At 44.6% G+C, this 22,863-nt stretch overlaps 1 protein-coding gene across 1 annotated transcript in view; it reads right to left on the reverse strand.

Moving 5' to 3' along the window:
• The window catches only part of CA8 (carbonic anhydrase 8), an 86,599-nt gene extending 64,252 nt beyond the window's left edge, over nt 1-22,347 (reverse strand). The window contains exons 1-3 of the mRNA XM_029923400.1: nt 22,026-22,347; nt 20,751-20,942; nt 10,132-10,256 (exon numbers count right to left, since the gene is read on the reverse strand). Coding sequence (XP_029779260.1) covers nt 10,132-10,256; nt 20,751-20,942; nt 22,026-22,125 — 417 coding nt within the window. The 5' untranslated portion in view covers nt 22,126-22,347. The remainder of the gene's footprint in view (nt 1-10,131; nt 10,257-20,750; nt 20,943-22,025) is intronic.
• Between the last annotated feature and the right edge of the window lie 516 nt (nt 22,348-22,863).

The raw sequence follows: 22,863 nt of genomic DNA on the forward strand, positions 1-22,863 counted from the left end.
CACATTTATATCTTTGGTTTAAACAATAACTGGCCCAAGCTGAGATGCTACATTGGGCAAAAACCCATCCACGTACGTTAGAAAGAAAAAAATTAAATCCTGCACATGCATCAAAATCCTTGCTCACTCTATCTCCCAGCTCCTTCTAGAAAGGAGGAAATTGTGTGACTGTCTTAGCTACGAAGGAGCAGCTACCAAAAAGGGATTTGGTCCCAGATGGTGAAAATGAACCAACCTGCAATAAAAGGAAACCGTACTCCCTCCACTGAATCCCAAACGTAGCTGGTCTCTTGCTAGCGGCTAGTCCATCGAATTTTAAAGGAGAAGTGGGAGAAGTTTTAAGAGTCTGTCTTATGGTAGGAAATGCCTCCTCCTTGTTCGGAGAAAGAGGGATTTTGCCTAAACAAGGCCGGCCTTCCTCTACACTCTTCGACTAACCCCCTCCTCTTTCTCTTTTCCCTCTTTTGAACCAAGAGCTCCCCTTGGAGAACAGGCTAATAAACCCGCCCACCGGCCGCTTGCCTGTAACTAGGGGGGCAGAGCCTTTTCTCTCTAAGCCATGTGTCCAGGATAGTTCCATGCGCAACAGAGGTGATGTTCTGTTCTCCACCTGACGACTCTAATAATGCCCTACTTCTTATCTGTTCAAATCCTCGGCTGGAGAAAGGGAGCCCTTTACAGATCTCCTCAGAGAACTCATCCATTTAGAGACCTCATCAAGGGATGTTCCTGAGAAATACATTAACTCAGAAGCCAAATAAATTGGTTCCGCTGAATAAGGTCTATCCACCGGAGCTCTAAGTGACTCGTTAAACTGGGTTTAGAGAACACACTCGCCTCAGGGCCCCTAGTGAAAACATTAGTTGATGGAAAAAGGCCCATCTTTCATCTGTCAGGTGCTACAAGCAGAAATGTCTTCCCTTTATACTTAATGTTTATATTTGACAGTTTAAAATCTGAATTTCTTTGTTTTCTATTTAGGGCTTATAAAAAAACGGCAACAACAATAGAACCATATTGTCATAAATTACATTTACATCCACTTCAGCTAATTACGCCCTAACAATGCTTCAACAAAGGACGTTAGGTGAACCCTAGATTGTGTTTAAGCTACCGTATAACTACTCAGTGCACGGCGCCTCCAACGTTACACCATTAATTTTTACAGCCTCTCCGAGTTCCATGAGGGTAAGTACAACTGTATTATCCTTATGTCCCCACGAAGGAATTGAACTTCAACGACTAGATAGAGCGTACCGATCACCAGAGCAGGCTTCCTCCTGGGAAACCACGGCACCAAAAATTCCGGTTTCCCATAGGGGCCGGGACACGTTGTTGTAGGATTCCATAGTGAGTTCCTGTTATATGTCTCACTAAGAAGCTAAAAGAAAAAATGTTTTCAAGCACAGCAAAGTGGTGGCCGCGGCGCAAGCAAGTTATCTTACCGATATCACTGTGCCATTTTAAGCTGTCATTCTTACACACCAAAAACAAACACCCCACACCTTCCAAAGTTAAAAAACTTCTGATGATTCTCCTATTCGATTAGAAGTTTTACCACGCCAATCCTCCCCTTACACAGGAAATATTTATTTGATTTTCACAACAAAATAAGCTGATGCTATAAATTCTACTGCATGTGGACACACAATAATCATAAAAAGATGTCTCCGTCTCAGGAAACATATTGACTAGACTTGTAGAGGACAATGTATTCAAGTAAAGGGTGGAACTGGGGTTTTAAAGAAAACAAGATTTTTTTCTCCATTCATATTCTATGTAGTAACCAAACAGGCCTTTTGCTTTCTCCTCAGGAATTTTTCACTAGATTTTTTAAAATAATTTTTTAGTTTATCTCTTTATTTTGAGATAGAATAAGGGAGAGTGGGTGAGGGGCAGAGAGAGAGGGGGAGAAAGAGAACCCCTGGCAGGCTCCGCTCCATCAGTGCAGAGCCCTGTCTGGGGTTCAAACTCACGATCCACGAGATCATGACCTGAGCTAAAATCAAGAGTCAGACCCTACTTCCCAACGCTCTTCATACACAAGAACATCTGGGCACCGAGAGGCTTACTACCTTGCCCAGGGTCCCAGAGCTGTGACCTGAATCCGGGATTTTCTGACTTCCCAGCCTCCACGCCCACCAACCCAGGCACCCTGACCCCTCCCCCACGTGTTCCCCCGGCAATCTGCAGGGGATCGGACGCGGTAGGCACCGCAGCAGCAGCACTGGCCGGCTCTCCAGCGGCTTTCCAGAAGCTAGCCCTTTCCTAGCTTCCCCCACCATCACCACTCTCCTATCCTGTGTCTTGCTGATTCTCATTAGGTCATCACAGTTAGTTAACCCGGCAGCAGTCACACCTCATAGTGCCTTTCGTGTACTAGTCAGTAAATATCTTGTTTGGCTGACAATCATTTACACCTCAAATAACGTACTTGTCTTCTAGTAAGTGTCTTGAAAACCTCCCTGTACTTAGCTTCTCTAATAGCCTGAGTTCACATACTGCATAGACAGGGTAGAGGGGATGAGGCCCTTTAACACCTGATTTAGGGGACAAGGGGGTAGGAGACAAATGGCGTGCGCTGCATTTGCACCCCCTCCCCGCCCACACACAATACAATAAACCCCACGGGTTGCCTTTGACACTCACTGTTGTATCCCCAGAGCTGAGGCCTGAACCTGACCAGCAGATTCCCAAGAAACACTTGATCAGATGCATGGACACATGGACGGACAGATGGATGGATGGATGGATGCATGAACAAAAAGAGATGAATAAATGGATGAACAGATGGAAAGGAGTTAAAGATGGCCACCTGGTTATGAACTATATACTTAAATCAGAGTCTATTTCTTATCTGAAGGCACACGAAGAGATGTATTTTATTGTAGAATTTATATCTATTAGAACCCAATTTAAAACAGTTTCTACTTGAGAGTCTATAACCACTTATAAATTAATTATACACCAGATACATTTATAAAAACAATTTTTCATTTTGCACAAATTTGCCTTACATTGTAAAAACATACATATAAATGATTCTTCCAAATTTAGTTTGCCAAAAACATTTTATACATTTTCAAACAACAACAAAGAATAATCTACTAAGAGAAATAGTTACAAATATAAAATGAAAGGCACCTTCAAAGACTACTCAGAGGTCAGGTTGGCCTTCCACACTTGTGTTTCTAAGTGGAAATGGCAGATTGCCACATCATGTGGTACAGCTAAAAGAACATTTCTGTTTGTTCAACACTGTAATTTATTTTCTATTCAGTAAACTGTGAAGTTTCTACACTAAATACATTTTCACAAATGAGAAAATAAACACGCTAAATCAAAGCAGCTACTGTGATTTTTATGTAGTAAAACTGCAAGTCTTCATCAGAATTCAGGAAACATAAAATTTGTTATTATTATTTTTTTTACCCAGATGTGAGAGGGAGTTTCCGCAATTATGACCACAGAGTGGCCATAGCACAAGGTTCTAATTCCCTCACCTGTTTATCCACGAGGCTCAATCTGCTAGCCCTGTGGAAGATTCCAGGATGCCAAATTATAATCATAACAATCATATTTACAGTGTGTTCCTTTTTCTGATCAAAATAAAAAAACTTCCCAAAGTTGAACATTCAAATGTTGAATCATTTCCTTTGCCATCAGTCTTACCTCCTTCCTTCTAAAGCAACCTCAATCCAAAGTATTAACGATTATTGCAAATAAAATCTCAAACTAGAGTGGATTTTTTTAGGAATAATGGGCTTTGAAAAGTGAAAAAAACAAGTCCTCTGCAAGTCCCCAGCACTCCCCTCCTGAACAGGGGTGCTGCACACAGAGGACCCTCTCAGGCACATGGGAGGGAGGCAGGGAGACAGGGAGACAAAGGCTGTTGTGTTGTCTCTTTTCAATCTAACCGATTAGAGAAAAGACCAGTAGTAAAGGATAATTCTTTTTTAAATGGGATATTTCATGAACTAAAACACCCTCTTGTCCCCCTGGGCCATACATATGGCTTCCACCAGGTTGCCCTGTGACCCTTAACCTTCAGGAACTTCGTATTTCTCCTAGGTTAAACAGGAGTTTGCCCTCGGTGATCTCTGATGTTCCTTTTAAAAATAAATTACTTAACTATGTATCTTCTAGATCTAATCTCATCATATCCTCTCACTGAAGTCAAGGAAAAATCAATGGAGTCTCTATTTCGGAGGCGATTCACAAATATGAAGCTCTGTTTGAGACCTCCATGGGAATAAAGTAACTTGAAAAGACGCTCCTCCTTTCACTGTTGACCACGCAAACTCTTGCTGGTAGCTCCCCAGAGTCTTAAAATAAACGGAAATCAATATAGGTCTTTTCGTCAGGCAGGCAGATGACTATGCAAATGGCTTAGGAGGAAGTAAAGCAAAAGGCATGATCATTTTCTCTAAAAGAAAACTTAAATAGTAGACACTAGTATAATCTGTAGTATTTGTAGATTTGTATCTGAAAAGGTAACAAAAATATAGGATAATACAGGAAGAGCCCAGACCAGGAGAGTGGGGGGGGCGGAATATTCAGCATTGGCCCTCTCTTAAGAGACACATTCTTCAAAACGTTCTTTGGCCTGGGACACCTGAGTAGCTCAGTCCGTTAAGCCTCTGACTTCGGCTCAGGTCATGATCTCACGGTTCATGGGTTCAAGCCCCACATCGGGCTCTGTGCTGACAGCGTGGAAGCCTGAAGCCTGCTTCAGATTCTGTGTCTTCCTCTCCTTCTACCCCTGCCCTGCTCATGCTCAGTCTTGCGCAAAAATAAAAAATGAAATAAACTTTAAAAAAAATATTCTGTTGGCCTTTTTCGCAACCAAGGCCTTGACTCTTCACAAGTGAAGAGTCCTGCTCCGCACAATCAAACTTACCTTTTTTTTTTAATATTTACCTAATCCACTCAACTCCCCACAAATAGCTGGTATGTGGCTCAGTTACCACGGAGTCCTTTCAGAGACTACAGAGCAAGAGCTGATCTTTAAATATACAATAGAAAGGTAAGAATCTCTCCGACAATATATTCTTCCTTGGTAATTCACTCTCAAATTATAAACTTTTAGGTCCAGAGGGCAAGAAAGACCAGCCATGCATGGTCTCCAGCTGGTCTGTAGGCGGGACCAGTGCCCATCCTGACAAGACGGCCAATTAATCTGTACTGAAATGAGAAACCAGAACTAAGGTGACAAGTTTCTTAAAATCTCACCTTACAGGCCCATGTGCATTCTGAGCCTGTATCCTTCCTACATTCAGCTCATAAAGATGCTCTCTCTATAAAATGATGACAGTAAATAATGTTATTTGGAAAAAAACAAAACTCGGCCACACTCTCGGTTTCCCCATCCTCGTTTTTAAAGTTTATTGCTCCAGCATAAAATCTAAATGCCCGGGAAACACTCCTCCATAGAAGTATTAAGGTAGCAATTCATGTGTAAAGATCAATCATCATTTCCCAAGAGTTCTACAGCCACGACATGAGGGTCCCTTGAACTGGCAAAGTGGAGAGTCTTCTTAGACAAGTGCCCAAAACAGAACATACAGCCTGAAAGTCTAACTTGACCCCAAATACTTAGCAGTTTCCTCCAGTGCTTCAATTTGTTACAAAAATTAATGTGAATGGAATGAATAATCCTCAGGGTATGGTGGATGCGTGCAGCACGCCGCTGTGGACAAAGTGACAGCATTAAAGTTGCACTTCCGGACATATGGGATCTAACGCTGTCCAATGAAAATACGAAGCTTTTGCAGCGATCAGAAGGACAAAGACACAGGAATTCATCTGAGTAGGTCTCAGACTCCTCTCACATCAACGACCTCCCCCTCCTGTTGCCATCTCGGTTAAATATCATAGTGCAAAAGAGCTACACGTTAAGTAGGAGAATTCCAGCCGGCAGACATGACTCAGACATTTCTAAGAATGGCGTTAACACGTACAAATCCATCAGGTTGTCGGGGAACAGGAAGAAAAATGCGGCAGTTTGTTTTTCTCTTGCTAAGACACGGTCACACAAGCCTAAACCTTGAGTATGAACCACAGAATTCAGGTTTACAAGATGAAAACACAGCAAGAAGTTCAGATGCCATGGAAGCTCGTGTGTGTCTCAAAACTAAGAAGCTCCAGAAGGAGAACCAGAAGCGGCATGCTTTATCCACCCCGCTTAGCGAGAGAGCTGCAGGCTAAACTATTTAAAGTCACAAACTGTGTTAATATTTGAAGTGATGTGCGTGCTGGCTAGAGTGGCATCAAAAATATTCAGAAGTGTTTTTACTGTATGTATGTAAAATTTTACAAAGTAAGTAGGGAGGCTGATGAATGACTGCTACAACCCGTTCCTATATTTCGTGTAATATACGTCGTAAATAATCGTGTCTAGTAAGCCATTCATTTAAGCAAACTTAATAAAAAGGAAGTATGTGTAGACAGGTGATTTAGAGATTAAAGTTAGTCTTAAAGTATAAATAACACATGGAAAGTATCTTTAGGGGCACCTGGGTGCCTCAGTCGGTTGAGCATCTGACTTCAGCTCAGGTCATGATCTCACAAGTTTGTGGACCGGAGCCCCGCATCGGGCTCTGCGCTGACAGCTCAGAGTCTGTGTCTCCTCTCTCTCTCTCGGCCCCTCCACCTCTCACACTCTCTCTCTTTCTCTCTCAAAAATAAATATTAAAAAAATAAAATAAAATGAATAAAACACAGTTATCTTTAAAAAAATTTTAATTACATGCCCAAAAGAATCCTGGTAATCCTCACTCACCACTGTTCTATTTGCCGTGCCCTTATGTTCAAGGTGGCCCTGGAGGGCAGTTCAGGAGCAGGGGACCAGTGGCAAGTCACCTGTCTCCACTTCAGCCATCTCGTTCCCTCCTGGACTATTCTATGTGGAGTGACTCTCTCCTCTCAGCACACCGGGGGAGCCGCCTTCCCCCTGGACACCCAGCTCACTGTTCGTAACCGCCATTAAAACAAAGCAAAACAAAACACATAAACAGAAAACACATGGCCCGGGGCTCCTGGCTGAGTGGCTCAGTTCGTTAAGCCTCTGACTTCGGCTCTGGTCATGATCTCACAGCTCGTGGGTTTGAGCCCCGCATCAGGCTCTGTGCTGACAGCTCAGAGCCTAGAGCCTGCTTCACATTCCGTGTCTCCCTCTCTCTCAGCCCCTCCCCCACTCAAGAATGAATAAATGTTAAAAAAATTAATTAAAAAAAAGAAAACACATGGCCTGTAGGTCTCCCTGTCTACTTCTGCACACCCCTTGCTGTTATGCACTCCATGGGATACAACGCTAAACCAACGTCGGATGATGACACAAGAGTTTTCTCCAGGATTGGATCAGGGATAACCTGGGATAACAAAGAGTATAAATATTCTTCATCACCTATTTTGGAAAAATTACTGCCAGTAATTCCATTATCCTAAATATAAATATTTCTGCAGAAACAAAGCTTATCAGAATTTAATCTTTACTCAAAACAAACCATTACCTGTACTTAGTGGACGGGAGTGGTTACGATGCCCCAGTGACAGCACCAGTCTGAACATGTGGTCTGGAAATGCACGGCGAAGAGCTGACTCACTCAGTCTAATCACGCTTTCTCAAGGCTGTACGTGTGGTGTTTCGCAAGCAAAGCCACTAAGTGCTCATCCGGAAGTTGTTGCCTACCCACTTACTGCCATCAGTCCCTACATTTTTTTATATTACAGTATGTCTCTAAAGATTGGCTGAGAGGAAGCGATGAAGGGGGTCTTTCAATCTCAAAGAAGAGGCAGGTCTGAGCCACTGACCGTCCACTGTTCCACCCGCCCCCCACTCGGCCCTCCACTGCCCTGCAGGTTTAACTGTTTGGGACTGGTCTGTGCCCTCTCTCCTCGCTGACGCATCCTCCTCCTGTTGGGTGAGGACAGCACTGTAGCCACAGGTGACCCAGAGACAGGGCAGAACTGTTTTGAGGTGGCAGAAGTCAGACGATGTCTGTAGGCACTTGAGAAGAACTGCCCCCAGGAAGGTACCGTTTGAAGACCCGTCCTTTCCCATCAAAGCCTTAACGAAGCTGCGCTCGTTTACACCCTCCCAACCAAACTCAGGCACTGCTCACACCCTGCGCTGTCCCCTCCATCCTTAAAACACTTAATGTTTCGCTTGTAACACTTGAGCCTTTTTTTAATGAAAGAGTTATCATGATTCCAATGGGATTTTTTTTATTTTTGAAAGAGAGAGAGAGAGAGAGAAGGGGAGGGGCAAAGAGAAGCAGAGAGAGAATCCCAGGCAGGCTCCCCACTGTCAGCACAGAGCCCAATGTGCAGCTCCAACTCAAGGAAGAGGAGATCGTGACCTGAACCAAAGTCAAGAGTTCGATGCTTAGTGGACTGAGACACCCAGGCGCCCCCTAAAAGACTTTTTTTTTTAATGATAATTAAAGTAATATCAAGGAATCCTTCCTCTACCTTCATTCTTTGAAATACAAATATCACTTACATAAATTACACAGTAGGGACTTCTGGTCGCTAAGGCTGGACCGGACACAGCATCTGGCCATGTTCGACCCCACACCTAATTAAGGACACGCGCAGCTGCAAACTGAGAAGAGGCCCCCGCGCCAGCCACCCCACAGGTCTACCGTAAGGGCTACCAAACAGAGGAGCTGCTTCTGGGAGAGACCCGTGGGTCCCGGGAGAAATACAAACAAGGCCAGGACCAACAGGGGCGTCGCCTGAATTTCAGAGACGTACCTAACAGTGGATTAAATGAGGGACGTAAAGAGACGAATGAGAAGGAGACTTTCTCTTCAGGAGCTGTCACAGCCGCCTGCGGCCCCAGTTACCACAGATGGCGTGACTTACACTTGTCTCTCCCAGTTCTGGAAGTTGGGCAATCCAAGGTCAAGACGCTGACAGATCTGACGTCTGGTGAGGACCCACTTCCGGACTTATCAACAGCCATCTTCTTGTGTCCTCACACGGCAAGGAGCAGAGAAAAACAAGAGCTGTCTGGACTCCTACAAGGGCACTAACTGCACTCATGAGGACTCTACCCTCCTGACCTCATCTAACTCTAATTATATCCCGAAGCCCCCACCTCCTACTGCCATCACACTGGGGGTACAGCTACAATATCTGAATGGCGGGGCGCCGGGGCGGCTCAGTCAGTTAAGTGCCCAACTTCAGCTCAGGTCATGATCTCACCACTCGTGAGTTCATACCCTATGTCAGGCTTTGTGCTGACAGCTCAGAGCCCAGAGCCTGCTTCGGATTCTGTGTCTCACTCTTTCTCTGTTCCTCCCCAACTCGCACTCTGTCTCTCTCTCAAAAATAAATAAAGATTACAAAAAAAATTTTTAATAAAAAATACATGAATGGGGGCCACCAATACTTCGGTCTGTAACAGGAACCCATAGGGTCAGTGAGAGACACTGTGGACACCAAAGGTTACAACCCATGAATGCCACGGCAGCAACTGGTCAAGTACGCTTGGAACACACAAGAGGGAGAACTCAGTTCTGCTCAGGGAAGGAACTCAGAAAAACTCCCATGGAAGAAATGATACTTCAACTAGGTATTAAAGAAAAAACAGGAACTGACTAAGATGATAAGTGAGGAGGGACTTCTTCAGACAAAATGTGTCTAAAAATCTCTCTCTCTCTCTAATTGCCTAGGGTGAATAAAACTAATTTACCAATTTTAATCATAGCTCAACTAGACTTCTGACTAGTGTCGAGGTTTCCCCAAAAGTTACTGGGTTTTGGTTTATCATCTATTCATAGCATCTACAAAAATGACCTACTGAATCTGCAGAGGCAGAAGAATTTTTAGAACAGTAACAATACTGAAAAGAAACTTAGTTGTGTAGATTACCTTTACGGGCATTAGTTGTGTAGATTACCTTTACGGCCAGTTGCCCATGTGCATCCTCCAAGTTCACCAAACTTAATGGGAGGTGTCATTTTCTACCCCAAGCTTACATTTCCTTAAGTACTTTATCATTTTAATATAAATTGATAAAATCCAAATGTTATGCAACAACTTCAAAACTAAACCATTCCCAGTAAATCACTGAATACTTTACATGAACAGTAAGAATTTTACAAGATGATTTGTTATTCTTACCTCCATGGGAAAAGCTTTGAAATTAACTGTGTGCTCAGAACCGCGCTGGTTTTCTCTCCCCCAATGAAATCTAACTTCATACAGTTCAAATTCATGCCCTTGAGGCAATGGACCTCCTGACAGAACTGAAAAAAGAAAGTTAAGTTCTGTTTAATTACATCTCAAACAGACTCGTCAGTACAGCATTCTAAACATGGGGAACACTTTTTGCCTGAAAGGTCTTATAAGTCTTATAAGTTCTACACTTTGAGTTCATAGAGCCAAAATGAGAAATATACTCTAACTGTGGCAAGTTCAAAACCTTTGACATACTTCGTAAAGCTGCATACCATCAGCTCCTTGTGTCTCTCAGGCAGAGGCGTGGACATGGGAAGCAGACACACTACCCACTCTCCCTGAGACCCTTAGCACTGCTCAGGAGAGAAGAATAGAATGTGTGCCTCAGTCTGGCCAAACATTTGCTATAAACCTGTCAGTAAATTAAATCATGTTAAACATCATCCACTTGTACCAGACTTTCAATTTAAAAAGTGTAAGCTAACAAAATTAACAACACTTAAAATGCCAACGTTCGAAAAAACAATGTCAACATTTCTTTCACAAGGGCGGTGTCTCTATTTCTTATTTCCGGATATAACCCAGAACTCTGTCCCAAACAAGAGCACTCTAAAGATGACAAAAAGTACAGTTGTGTAAGAACCTGTCTCAAAGCAATAAATTATATACCTTGCTTAAACACTTCCTGACAGCAAATGAAAAAACTTACGTTTATTACAAATGACAAAATAAAGGTTGACACAAATTATTTGACACAAATAAAGGTTGTTTGCATTTTCCTATAAAAATGTTAATTTTACCTGGTATCAACTAAGAATTGTAAGGTTTTTACTCTTTTAGTCAGGGAGCTGGTAGAATTTACCTCTCACTCCAAGTCGAAGTCTCTTTAAAGAGATTAGTGCTCACATTTGGGCCGCCATTGTGGAGGAAGTAATGGTGCCCAACACTGAGTACCACACAGAGGGGTAGTTCTGCTGTCCGTCCTCAAAGGGGAAGAAAGGGAGTTGGAGCAGCAGTATTTATTTGTTTGGCTGGTTCTTCATCTAATAGTTTGTTCTAAAAACATGTTAAGGCTTCTGACACCAAGTACCTGTTATACAGGCATAAATTAGAAAGAAAAGCACAGGGAAAACCAAAGACAGAGACAGATACAGAAGGGGAATGGGCTACCGCACAAATGAGTGCCATGAAATCCTTATAAAAAGTACCCTATACTTTGAGCTTTAAGCTTTCTACCAGCTCAAAGAAGAAAAAGAGCGATCAGCAGTAAAATACCCTTATAATTTTCCAAGGGAGCAAACCTCACACCCAAGGAGAAAGGAAGTGAGACCCAGGGTCTTTAGGAGAATACCATCTCACACGATTTTAATGTTTCCTCATGCTTCGTCTTATTTTATTTATTTTTTATTTTTTTAATGTTTTTTATTTATTTTTGAGAGACAGAGAGAGACAGCGCAAGCAGGGGAGGGTCAGAGAGAGAGGGAGACACTGAAGCTGTCATCCCAGAGCCAGATGCCGGGCTTGAACACACAAACCATGAGATCACGACCCGAGCCAAAGCCAACGCTTGACTGACTGAGCCACCCAGGGGTCCCGCTTGGTCTTATTTTAAATGGTACAAGAAACCAGAAGGGCCAGTGGTGTTATCATCCCCATCGATAGGGGAGAAAACGCAGCCACGAGGGGCAACGTGTGACCCGCCCTGGGCACCCAGCTAGCTGGCAAACCTCAGGGGCCTGGAACTCCAATCTTCTGACCACATCGCCCACTGAGACAGGACAGGAGGATCCAAACCTCTACATCTGCAGGAACTAAAAAAAACAATGAGTTCTTTAAGCTTTAAGCTTGGATTTCTACACTGCAGTCCTTCCTTTGAGAACTACCACAGCTCATCCTATTTTCCAGAACAATAAAAAAAATGTAAATACATGGATCACAAAGGCTCACAGATGTCCCCAAAGGCAGAGCCAATGCATGGCATCGCCTCCAATAACCATCCTTGCTTTTATTTCAACCACTGTGCCACAGTTCGTGAATAACCTCAAAACTCATTCCTTTCCCTTGGCTGTCCAATGCTGGTCTTAAGAAAAACCAGGAAGGAAGTCTGGGCAGTACCCACTCCCAAAGGTGGAATGTACCCCACATCCCAAACCAAAAAGAATAAATGGGAAAAGGCTTCTTGTGCGCCCCGTGCCACACCCCAACCGGCACCATCAGAACTAGAAAACATACCCCTCACCACACACAGCTCCAGCCTGACCTGAGGCCTGGTGGGGGGAGTGGGGTGTTCTTAACACTCTACTCTCTCAACAGAAGGCGAAAATGGTCTTAGAGGACACTTAGCTCCACGTTGCTAAGGAAGAAAGGGGAGCACTGCGAAATGAAGCGCGTGAGAAATGGGAAAGAGGATTTTAAAACATCTCCTCCAAACCTTGTCAAAGGGCACACTCAGCGCACGCGCACACACACACACACACACACACGCACGTACACGGTGTTTCTGAACGGTTAGAGGGCAGTCCACCAATACTCTCCCATAGAAATAGAGGAAATGACAGGGATTTCAGGGGACCAAAATGCGACCTCCACTTGATCGATACCCGCTATTTCTTCAGCAGGCTTGAAAGTCTTTAGTTTAAAACTTGGGGACAGAGCTGATATTTTACATGCCCTAGAAACTCAAATTCCACCGATTTGTCTCTTGATAGGGAAACGGTCCAGGCCCGCAGGGGTTCATTTTCTCATCCTTTCAACAAATACTTTTATACCAGGTACATATTAAATGCCTAAGATACACGGACTATGAAAAAAACCGACGATATTCACCAGCCTCGTGGATCTAACATCCTATTATGATGAAAAGCAAATTCACGCATTTCTGAAGATCGAATTTTTGCTGAGTGGTATTTGGCCCCTACCTGGCAGGTCTGTTAGCTGTGAGGTCATTATATTCAATAAAATTATAATGAAACAAGATCCTCGCAGAGCCAACATTCTACTGGGTTGAAAATAAACACAAAGGAGGGAAGCATTTTGCCCAGGCCTGGTCCCCAGGGAAGGGTGGCAATGACGCAGCTTTCAGCCAGCAATCAGGCCCTGGGTGACTTTCGCTTTTGCTGCAGATGAATAATCCAAAGTTAAACCGCACTAAAATCACGTGGCTGTGCAAAGCCATAAGAAACGATAAAATACTAAATTCAGAATGCCATGAGGTGCCAAGTAAAAGCATTACCTGTCGATCCCCTAAGAATGACTGCATCCGCAGACTAAAAAATAGTAGCTCTGTTTTACCCATTTAGCAACACCCTCTCATTCTCCCTTTCCACAGCCTTTCTTTTCACAAGGAAACTAGTCAGAGCAAAAGTGGCACACTCTCCCTACATTTACAAGGATCAAATTTTGCTGAGTGATATTCTGTCACCATGTGGCAGGTGTGCGGGTTGTGATGTCCTTACGGCCAATAAAATTACACTGAAACATGAAACCCACATTGATGACACACTGTGTTTCCTTAGAAAATCACTAGTGGATGGAATATAAAATAAACGGATGCCATCACCACTGTCTGCATTTTCTTTAATGTTCTTTAACAGGCATGGCTATTACGCTGATATGTATGCAAAGAGCTCCTATAAGAAGCCTCTGCAAAATCTGAGAATCCCATAAAGACATGATATGTAAGCATTTACCTAATCCAGCTAAGCTTCCACAATCCTTCTGAAATTTGAAAACAAATTTGCCAGACAGTTCAAAGGTTATTAGTCAAGGCTTATTCCCCCTCATTTCATTTGGGTTTAACACACATTCTGAGATACACGTCCAGGTTTGTGCTGACCACGCAGAATCTAAGAAGAAGGACAGAGTCTCCGTGCTAGCTAGGCATTCTCAGTGCTTAATGAACATAGTGCTGTACTGTAAAGAGACTACACCAAAAGCACTAAGAGAAAGTGCCAAGGAACCAGGAGGGAAGAGCCACGCTAAAATGAAGGGGGCGTCGGAAAGTCACAGAAGACCGTCCAGAGGAGATAACTAAGCAGAGTCCGGAAGAGCAAGCTAAGAGACGTGAGAGAGTACTTTCCAAGCAGAGAGAAGAGGCTGCGCGAGGCCTGGGTGTATTTCAAGAGGATAAAGGAAGGCCTCAAGATGGGAGCCCCGGGAGGGGACTTGTAGGCTGTACCTAAGAGCTGGACTTTATCACAGAGGGGGTCACTGACACCTTTTAAGCCGAGGACTAACAGATTTTGCTCTTTAAAATGACTCCCATCCCTTCCTGGACAGCGGACCAGCCAAGGGCACGCCTAAGTGGCTGGCTGTCCCGCTCAGGTACAGATGGTGAGGTGAGGAGACAGAGCCTGCCAGAGACGCAGCTCCGACTTGGAGGGAAACCAATGTTAATGGCCCCTGATGGGTCCCCCAAAGAACCTCAAGACCCAAAGAGCTCATTCTCGACAGGTCTAAAGATTTCATGATCTCGGTTTAAATTTTAAGGAATTCAAAAGGTATTCATAAAGCATTCCAAAAATAGTATAAAGTAGTTCTTTTTTAGCATTGGAAGTCTTAAATGCAAACCTCAATTATTTTCCTGTCTTGTGCTCTGAACCTACAGTTTCACTTCACATCAAAGAACAAATATCATCCGCTTTTAAGAGTGAGATAACACTGGCAGTGCGGGGAGGAGGCCGGGCAGCCTGGGTTGCAGAAGCGGAGTGAGGCGGACTATGGCAATTGTCCGGGAGATGCAAGACCCCCAACTTTAGCTACTGAAAAGCAGAACCAGAAAGAAATTCAACCCTGCCATCTCACATGAATAAATGATGCAGAACCACTGCCTGAGTGAAAATAAAAAGATATTTTTGACAACTTCATCTTTAAAATCAGCAAGGTGGTTAAGAAACACTATAAATTTTTTTTTACAATTATTTACTTTTGAGAGACAGAGGGAGATACCATGAGCAGGGGAGGGACAGGGAGAGAGGGAGACACAGAATCTGAAGCAGGCTCCAGGCTCTGAGCTAGCAGTCAGCACAGAGCCTGATGCGGGGCTCGAACCCACGAACCGTGAGATCACGACCTGAGCCGAAGTTGGATGCTCAACCGACTGAGCCACCCAGGCACCCCAAGAAGCACTATAAAAAGTTGTAATGTGGGGCACCTGGGTGGCTCAGTCGGTTGAGCATCTGGCTTCAGTTCAGGTCATGATCTCATGGTTTGTGGGTTCAAGCCCCGTGTCGAGCTCTGTGCTGACAGCTAGCTCAGAGCCTGAAGTCTGTCTTCAGATTCTGTGTCTCCTTCTCTCTCTCACCCTCCCCTGCTCATGCTGTCTCACTCTCTGTGTCTCTCAAAAATAAATAAAAACTTAAAAAATTTTTTTTAAAAAACAAAAAAAGTTGTCATGTTTTGGGGGGAAAAAGCATGATTAATAATAAAAGTAATCTAGCCTAAATTTAATATTGAGAATTATAAAAAAACCCAGGGGTAAAAGTTTCCAATTAAGTTTTCTATAATAAGTGACAGTGAAGGTCACAAATGACCCATCCTGATTAGCAATTTGTCCCCTACGGATGGTCCATTAAAAATGTCATTACCCTTAATGCACTGTTGGCCATCAAACTGAAAGACTTTCTATTGCTAAAGCTTGGCCTGTCTCACACTTTTTCATGACTTAAGGATCAAACCACTCAGGCTATGGAAATCTACAGCGTTATTTCTATACTTCAGCTACTTTCCATTTCACTGTCTGATGTTCGATGGTCATTTGTGTCCACTAAATGTTAAGATTCCTGAAGTACGGTGATTCTGGGTCCTTCAGAGAAATTAAGCCATCTCTGTGGCTAAAATGCCCCATACTCAAGATCACAGGACCTGGAATGGGATGCGGCTCAACTCCACATCAGCAGGCACTCTGTCACCCTGAAATATGCACAAAAGGTGCCCAGTGACAGGATCCAAAGTGTGGTCCGGTCGCACCCCGGCACTCCTCTCTGACGATTCCTGTTTCACGGAACCAGTCATCGAAGTCCTGTGGGTGGCATCTCAAAACCCGCCCCCTCCCCAAGCCAGCCCTGCCTCTCCACGGCCATTGCCCACATGGCAGCTACAGTTTGGGGTAACTTAATCTCATGCAACAACTTGCAAACTGGCTCCCAATCTCTCCCTGATCCTATCTTACTTGGTGTGGCCAGGCTAATTTTCCTAGAACAACGTATTCGACAGGAGAAAGAAAAAAGATCATACTCCTTACACCTGGTTCCAGATCCCTCATGAGTTTGCTCCACTCCATTTATATATTAACCTCATTTAATATGAATGAATCTTTTCTTCCAGTTATACTTCAGGATTCACTTCTCCTCCTCCAATGTCCAGACCTTCCCATGTGTCTTGTTCGGTTCCTGCCCTCTGTCCCCATACATCCCGATCACCCAGTCCAAACGCTCCTCACTCTGTGGTCGCCGCCAATGCTACTTCCTGAGCCAATCCTTCTCTGATAACGTCAGCCAAAAATAACCTCTGTCTTTCACCACCATTGTAAACTTCTTTTTCAATATTTATTTTGTTTTTGAGAGGAGAGAGAGAGAGAGCATGAGCACAAGAAGGGCAGAGAGAGCGAGAGGGAGATAGAGGATTCAACGCGGGCTCTGCGCTGAGTGGAAAGCCCGATGCGGGGCTCGAACCCACGAACCGAGAGATCATGCAGACCTGAGCCAAAATCCAGAGGCAGGTGCTTAACCAACTGAGCCGCCCGGGGTGCCCCCACCACTGTACTCTTCTTGACGACAGGGTGCAGGCCTGCTTTCTATCTACCCGATCTTACAGAAGTAAGACAAGGATTGCCACCTGCACCTTGGCAAGCCAGATAAAACCAGTGCAAGAAGCCAAGGAATTCTGCTGAGTAAAAGAATGAAAGAAGCCAATGTATGATCGAACTATATGACCTCCTAAAAAATGCGAACTACAGTGAAGGTAAAAAGACCAGTGATTGCCAGGAGATGGGAGAGAGGAAGGGAAGAGGTAGAGTGCAGGGGACTTTCAGGGTGGTGGAACTATTTTGTAGGACAGCGTATAATGGCGCAGACACGTCATTACACGTTTGTTGACGCTCATGGGGTATACAACACCAAGAGCGAACCCTGATGCAAACATCGTTAGGTGTCAGCGACAGTCAACACAGGTTCATCAACTGTAACAAATGTGCCACTCTGCTTAGACTCTTTGGCCCGCAGGTCACCAATCAGAACGCTGACAGCCAGGTGTGAGCCGCCACATCCTTTTCTCCAGAGAAATGGATAAACCTGCGAAAGTTCCTCCTACCGCACGGCCGCATTCTCACGTGGTCGCATTGCCAGACCTGGATCCCTGCCCCTGTGCACAGCTGCTAATATGACTCTCAACCCATTCCTAAGTATGAACAAAGAGCCAGAATAACTAAACGGTTGAGAAGATTTCTCATATCAAAAAAGTGAGACCAAACAAATAGAAGAACCCAGAATAAGCAGAGACAGACGGAATGGGAAAAAAAGCAATAGAGAAAAAAAATGGAGAGGGTCCTGCATTTATGAAATAAATATCGGAAGGTATACTTGAGCAACTAAAAAAAAAATCATAGAAAAACATTTTCTTACTTAAAAAATGTAAGAGGACGGGCACCTGGGTGGCACCGTTGGTTGAGTGTCTGAGTCTTGATTTCAGCTCAGGTCACGATCCCACGGTTCATGGGTTTGAGCCCCACATCGGGCTCTGACGCTGACAGCACGAAGCCTGCTTGGGATTCTCTCATTCCATCTGTCTCTCTGCCCCTCTCTCACTCAAGTGTTCTCTCTCTCCATCTCTCAAAAATAAACTTTTAAAAAAATGTAAGAGCAGAAATGAAAAGTTTAGAAAAAAGACTGAAAAATAGAAGTTGAGGAAATCTACCAGGAAGTAGAACAAAAAAACAAAAATATGAGTTACAAAAGAAGAACATAAAGAAAAAACAGAAAACTTGTCAATCATGTAAGAAAATATACTTCGACAACTAAGAAAAAAATCATAGGGGCGCCTGGGTGGCTCAGTCGGTTAAGCCTCCAGCTTCGGCTCAGGTCAGACCTCATGTTCCTGGGTTCGAGCCCCGCTGTGCAGACAGCTAGCTCAGAGCCTGGAGCCTGCTTCCAGTTCTCTGTCTCCTTCTCTCTCTGCCCCTCCCCTTCTCATGCTCTGTCTCTCTCTGTATCAAAAATAAATAAAACATTAAAAACAATTTTTAAAAAAATCATAGAATAAGTGCATTTTTTAAATGTTTATATTTTAGAGAGAGGGAGAGAGACAGAGCACAAGCTGGGAGGGGCAGAGAGAGAGGGAGACGCAGCACCCGAAGAAGGCTCCAGGTTCTGAGCTGTCAGCACAGAGCCTGATGCGGCACTCGAACTCATGAACCTCAAGACCAGGACCTGAGCCATAGTCAGATGCCCGAGCGCAATTTTCTTAGAAGTTAAAAATGTTAGAGCAGACATATAAAGTTTAAAAAGAAAGACTAAAAGATACAAGTTGAGGCAATCTACCAGAAAATAGAACAAAAAAAACAAAAATATGAAGAAGAAAGAAATACAGAAGAAAATAAAGAAAAAAACAGAAAACTTGTCACAATTTCTACAAAAATGGCGGACACAATTATCCTGATCAAAAGGCACACCAAGTACCCAGGACAGAGACACACAGGTATCCAAACATTCAGCCCTCATGCCCTTCTTCTCGGGAGGTTACTGGAAGATAAACCACAGCAGGGAATAAGCCTAGAAACTCCCGGAAAGGAGGGATCAACCTATAAAAAGTGATGCTCAGAGAACAGGAAACATGGGATTGAACACAAGAGACCAGCAAAGGGACTTCCTCAGTGTAGGGTACAGAAGGCCTCAGGCCATGGCTATAGGGCCATAGTCTATAGGACTAGAGATCACATGGTCCAAGAAGGGGAAGCAGGGAGGAGAGGCATCCAGGGGAGGGTGGGAAGGACCAAGAAGAGGGAGGAAAGGGCTTCTTGCTGCAGATCTGCCAACCGTCAAGAGTCTGGAAATGAAATCGTGACAGATACATAAGAAATTAAATAAAAATGCGTGAACTCCAGGGGAGAAAAACTCCACATTGTTCAAGAAAGGAAACAGACTCTAGTCTCAGCTGGAAACAACAGCTACACGGTCACAATGATAAGAAATGACACAAGGGCACCAGCGTGGCTCAGTTGGGTAAGCATCCAGGCTCTGGCTCAGGTCACGATCTCATCACACTCTGTGAGTTCGAGCCCCAAATTGGGCTCTGTGCTGACAGCTCCGAGCCTAGAGCCTGCTTTCGATTCTGTCTCTTTCTCTCTCTGTCCCTCCCCTGCTCATGCTGTCTCTGTCTCTCAAAAATGAATAAACATTTAAAAAAAGTTTAGAGGATCATGTTTTCACTAAGCCATGAATCCTGGAGAACAGTCTTGCTGATGAGAAATCCATTTCTGTTGTATAGACTTACAAATATTAACTTCCAGAAATACAAAGGCATATCAACATACCAATACACATATATTATAATCTTGAGGTGTTTTTTAATAAACCAGAACAGTCAGCTTTTAAAAACTGCGCTATACACTTAAAAACTACTACAGGTCTCTGCTGGATATGCTTCCCCGCAAAATCTTATTTAAATCCAAATTTACATCTGAACCCATTTCTATTTGACTACACAGTAACACCCAGAATCTATTTGGGAGGATGTCCATACCTTCACTACACTCAGAAGGTCGGGGAAGACTATATCAATCTATGACTACTCATGGATTCTAAATTAAAGTTCAGGGACATTCACAATGAGTTAAAAAAAAAATCCATAGTTGGAAATCAGTACCTACCCTGCCAAATAATAAACCTAAAGATTTTATGGTTTGAACTGTAAAATTTATGGATTCAGAATTAATTTGAGTGCAGGTGATCTCTACTCATTAGCACTTCCTGGTTATTTCAACATACTCTAATTTATATTCTTACCAAGAGAAAAATACAACTGTTATTCACTAAGAAATGCATTAATATTAATTCTAATTTTAAAAAGTTCTTTTCCTCTCTCCTACAGTTAAGCCAATTTCCTTGACAACCTCCAACACCTTTTCCATAAAGCATTTCAGATCCATCCCAAATGAGTTCAGAGAGGAGGGGAAGAGTTAAAAATAAATAAAAACAAGGGTTCTGTTGGCCAGTTAAGTCTTCTACTAAGTTTCGATGATGTTTTTGATTGCTATTAGTTAAAATTCTTCTTGTCACATTAACCTAGTGGAGAAAACTAATTTGAAAAGTTTATCTTGAATACCAGATTAGGTCAATAAATCCTAACCTTTAGTTCCACAAAGCAAGATAATTCTAATTATCTGAATGAGTTGAGCCAACCGACAATTCAGGACAAAATGCAAATTAGTACACCTGCATCTGCGTTTCCTCAAATCCCACAAAGTTTAAGTTGACCAACTAAGGGTGTTCCAACGACATCATACAACACAGAACAACCAAACGTCCATGTTTACAATTCCATCCTTTCAAAAACGTTTTCTAACATACCTGATTTTGATTTCAGGATGACCTGAATGGTATGTCCATCGTTGGTGACTTCGCAGTCTCGGCAGACCACATAATTTGGGGAGAGGCGGACGTCCAGAAGTGAGGGGTCGTATCTAGCTTCTCTTGAGTTTAAGTTAATGGGAGACTGGTATTCCCCATTAGCATCGGGAAACACCAAGCCCCACTCAACACCTAAGGACAGAACGAAGCAACTTTAGGACAGGTTGGAAAAGGTTCCAGGAAAATTTCACATGTAAAAGCTAGTATAGACACTGTTTATGACCCTTGACATTATTAAAGTTATGACTATTGTCTCTTTACAGATGAAATACGGTAAATGTGTATGAATTTCTGCATTCATATTCTGAATGATCGAATGCTATCAGATACATATATAAAACCCCGGACTAACAAAATAGCCTGTTTGTATTTGTCCACATAGATGTAATAATTTATGACTCTAGGAAATTTAGGTCATCTTTAAGTGATTAAAAATCCAATAATCCTACAAAAATTTCCTCTGCTCTTGAGTTCAATTACATGCAGTAATTGGGAAATACCTAAACTCTCAACTTGCTCAATGAGAGCCAAAAACCATAAATCTGATGCTAGCGAATAAACGCCTCTTTATCAGAATGCAAATATGGTCATTGTGAAGGGGGGGCGCATGCGTGTATACCCACCCCTACATATTCACGCAGTACATACTTATATTCCCTTTCCATCTTCTATAATTAAAGTCAAACATCCCACATTTGTTTCAACCCGAGCACCAGCGGCCACGTCTATCAGGACTCCTACATCTTCCGGGAAAAACGTAACAAACAAAACTTTTAAAAAGTCAACCCCTTCGGACCAAACCCCGCTGATCGACCTTCAAAGTTTGGCCTTCATTAGAAAGCCTGAACATTGCCAGTGTCCTTCGCGAAAGGAGTAGTGGCAAGAATACTCTCCCGGCAGCACCGCGTTACCCAAAGGTGTTGCGCGTAACGCAACGCAGCGGATCGCGGGTCCGGGGCGCGCAGAAGCGTTCCGCGCGCAGCTCGCGGCCGGCCCCGCGCACGGCCCCCGGGCTCCCCGACGCGAAGGCGGGCGGCGGGCGCGCTCTCGCCCCTGGAGCCACTTCGACCCCCCCAAAAGGGCCGGTGGCGCGGAAGCGCGCCAGACACGCTCGTGGGCAAGAGGGGACGCGGCGGTGCCGCGAGCGCGCGAGAGCAGCGGGGACCCCCGCGCCCGGGACGCCCCGGACACTCCGCCCGAGGCGCGGCCGGTTACCTTCTTCATAGCCCCACTCCACCCCCTCCTCCTCTTCCTCTTCGTCCTCCTCCTTCTCCGGGAAGGCGACGGAATCTTCGATGAAGCTCAGGTCAGCCATGGAGAGGCGGTGGGTCCCCTCGGCGCCCTCGCGCGCAGTACCCGCGCCGCCGCAGGGAAGCGGGCAGGAGTGGGGCGGTGCGCGCGTGGGAAGGCGAGGGTGAGCGGGGGCGAGCGGGTGTGTGAGCGCGCGGGGCGGGCCGGGCTGGCCTGGGGTTTTAGGGCGGCTGGCGCTGGAGAGCGTCCCGAGTCCCGGCGGAGCACGAGCGGAGCCGCTGGTGGCGGGGCCACCGTCCGCCTATTATAAACCGGCCGGGGGCGTGTCTGGTACGGGAGGACCCGCCCCCTTCGCTCCGAGGTGCGGGCGACGCGGGGAGAGTGGTGGACTGTTGGGAAAGGCCTTGGGGCTCCCGGCCCCACCGGGGTTAACTGCACAAGCCCCGCCCCCTACCTGCGGGGTTCCCTCCCCACGCTTCACCTTCCTGGAGCCCGCGAGTTCCCCAAACGGTGACCTCCGGACCCCCTGCGTGCGGGGCCTCGACCCTGGGCTTTCGACCTCCACTTACTTTATTTGGGCTTCCCTGCAGGAAACACCGAAAAGAAAAAAGGTGGGGGAGGAGGTCGGGAAGGGGAGAGATGAATTGCCTTGAGTACGTGAAAGAGAGGGCTGGGAAACCCCTTAAGATAAAAGTTTCCCTCTCCAGATCTTTATTGTTGGCTGTTTACAATACAATTCAACCTTGAAGGACGACGGAAATGAGAATGGAAAAATTATGGAAAACCTGGTAGGTCCTAAAAA

Source organism: Suricata suricatta, chromosome 15 (genome assembly GCF_006229205.1).
Source record: "Suricata suricatta isolate VVHF042 chromosome 15, meerkat_22Aug2017_6uvM2_HiC, whole genome shotgun sequence".
In the NCBI taxonomy this organism is placed as follows: Eukaryota; Metazoa; Chordata; class Mammalia; order Carnivora; family Herpestidae; genus Suricata; species Suricata suricatta.